This window comes from Fomitiporia mediterranea (genome assembly GCF_000271605.1).
Source record: "Fomitiporia mediterranea MF3/22 unplaced genomic scaffold FOMMEscaffold_1026, whole genome shotgun sequence".
Taxonomy (NCBI): domain Eukaryota; kingdom Fungi; phylum Basidiomycota; class Agaricomycetes; order Hymenochaetales; family Hymenochaetaceae; genus Fomitiporia; species Fomitiporia mediterranea.
Genome location: NW_006761411.1, coordinates 929 through 2,411, shown reverse-complemented (window position 1 = coordinate 2,411; position 1,483 = coordinate 929). Strand labels below are relative to the sequence as shown.

Below are 1,483 nucleotides of genomic sequence, written 5' to 3'. Positions count from 1 at the left end.
GTTTCTGCCGTCAGTGTAGACGAACTGAACTCGATCGCCAGCAATTTGTTAAGGAAAGAGCATGAATATATGGGTGATCTCAGGATGCGACTGCGCATACGGGGACGCTCCGTCTTCGTCACTCAAGAGCTTAGAGAAAATCTCCGAATTGTTGCCTTCAGGTGTGATTGCATCAAGCATATTCCGGAGGCCCTGTACAGACCACCGAAATAATCAGCAATTGAGAAGGTATGCCTTCAAACAGGATACAACCATTTTTGCAGAGGCCCTACTATTACCGTCGTCTGCTGCCTGCCTCGGTCTTTGAACTACATTCTCGACAAATTGAGGATACGACGGTTGACCGAGATAGTTATTCAGGTTAACCACAACCTGCCAATCCGGTTCACCATCACCACGCGGAACTAAAAACGTGATTTCTTTACAGAACCGATTGAGCGAGTCAGATGAACTGAGAGCAGTATAATTCAAACTGCCCCAAACTAGGGAGAAGTCGGTTGGATATAGTATTGGGTAGAGAACAGAATACATACTGGAATTAGTCACGACAACAACGTCTATCATTCTTTCATCCTCTGGCGTAGGTCCGTCAGGGAAATAGTCGTGCAGACGCATTGCAGGCATCATAAGCTTATCATCTTCCCCATCACCCGTACGTTGGCGAAGCCACTCCAAAGCACTTTCATAAAGTGACTGGCGTGGGAGCATCTTCAGGTTACCACACTAAAGAAGAACACCAATTATCAGCACAATGGCAGACTAGAAGACGGATGAGAAAGTACTTTGAGGAGGATCGGGTATTGCCCCTGTAGGTCATCTTCGAAAACCCGCTCTTTACAAATTGCCTCTTCCAAGGTTTTGATGAATGCGTTCTCCGGAACGTAAATGGGACAAGGCACGGAATTCTTACTGCGTGGCACGTAGACAATATAGGGATGACGGTTATCACTTGCTGTAGACGACATGGTGGATGAGAAAGCGATGTGTGGTTCACCTCGTCAGAACGACAATCGCTCATGTGATACTTACATAATCTGAATTGTCATCCGCTCTTGAGACAGCCCATTCAAATTTGTATTTTATTCCATTATCACACATTTTTTCCTGAAACAAAAAAAATACTAGCTTATAGATACTACTGTTAAGTGCATTAATACCAAGTTTTATGAACTTTGAATTGAATTTGAGTGTGTATCCTTGAAACACCTTTTTTCTTTCAAATATATAAATAAGTATTTACTCAGTTTAAATTACTTCTCATCCATTCAAAACAATGAAACAAATCACTTATTCTAGTATATAATTAGTATCAGTTCAAAACTATATAACCTTACTGTCAAAATATTTTAAACTGAAAGGCTTGACAATACTTGTACTTTCTCTTTATAATAGTTATATAATTGTAAAAACTGTAATTTGTGTTATAGTTCTCTGCTCTTGCACCCTTGGTTCTGAGGGTTCTGCACCCTTCTGTACCAGAACT

General features: G+C 41.2%; 1 protein-coding gene across 1 annotated transcript; it reads right to left on the bottom strand.

Annotated features, from left to right (window-relative positions):
• Nucleotides 1–48: 48 nt before the first annotated feature.
• On the bottom strand, nt 49–965 carry FOMMEDRAFT_163842 (uncharacterized protein; the record flags this gene model as incomplete). The annotated part of the gene is made up of 4 exons (XM_007272332.1): nt 49–192; nt 253–482; nt 534–723; nt 783–965. 4 exons carry the CDS (start codon nt 963–965, stop codon nt 49–51), a joined length of 747 nt encoding a protein of 248 aa, XP_007272394.1.
• Nucleotides 966–1,483: the final 518 nt, after the last annotated feature.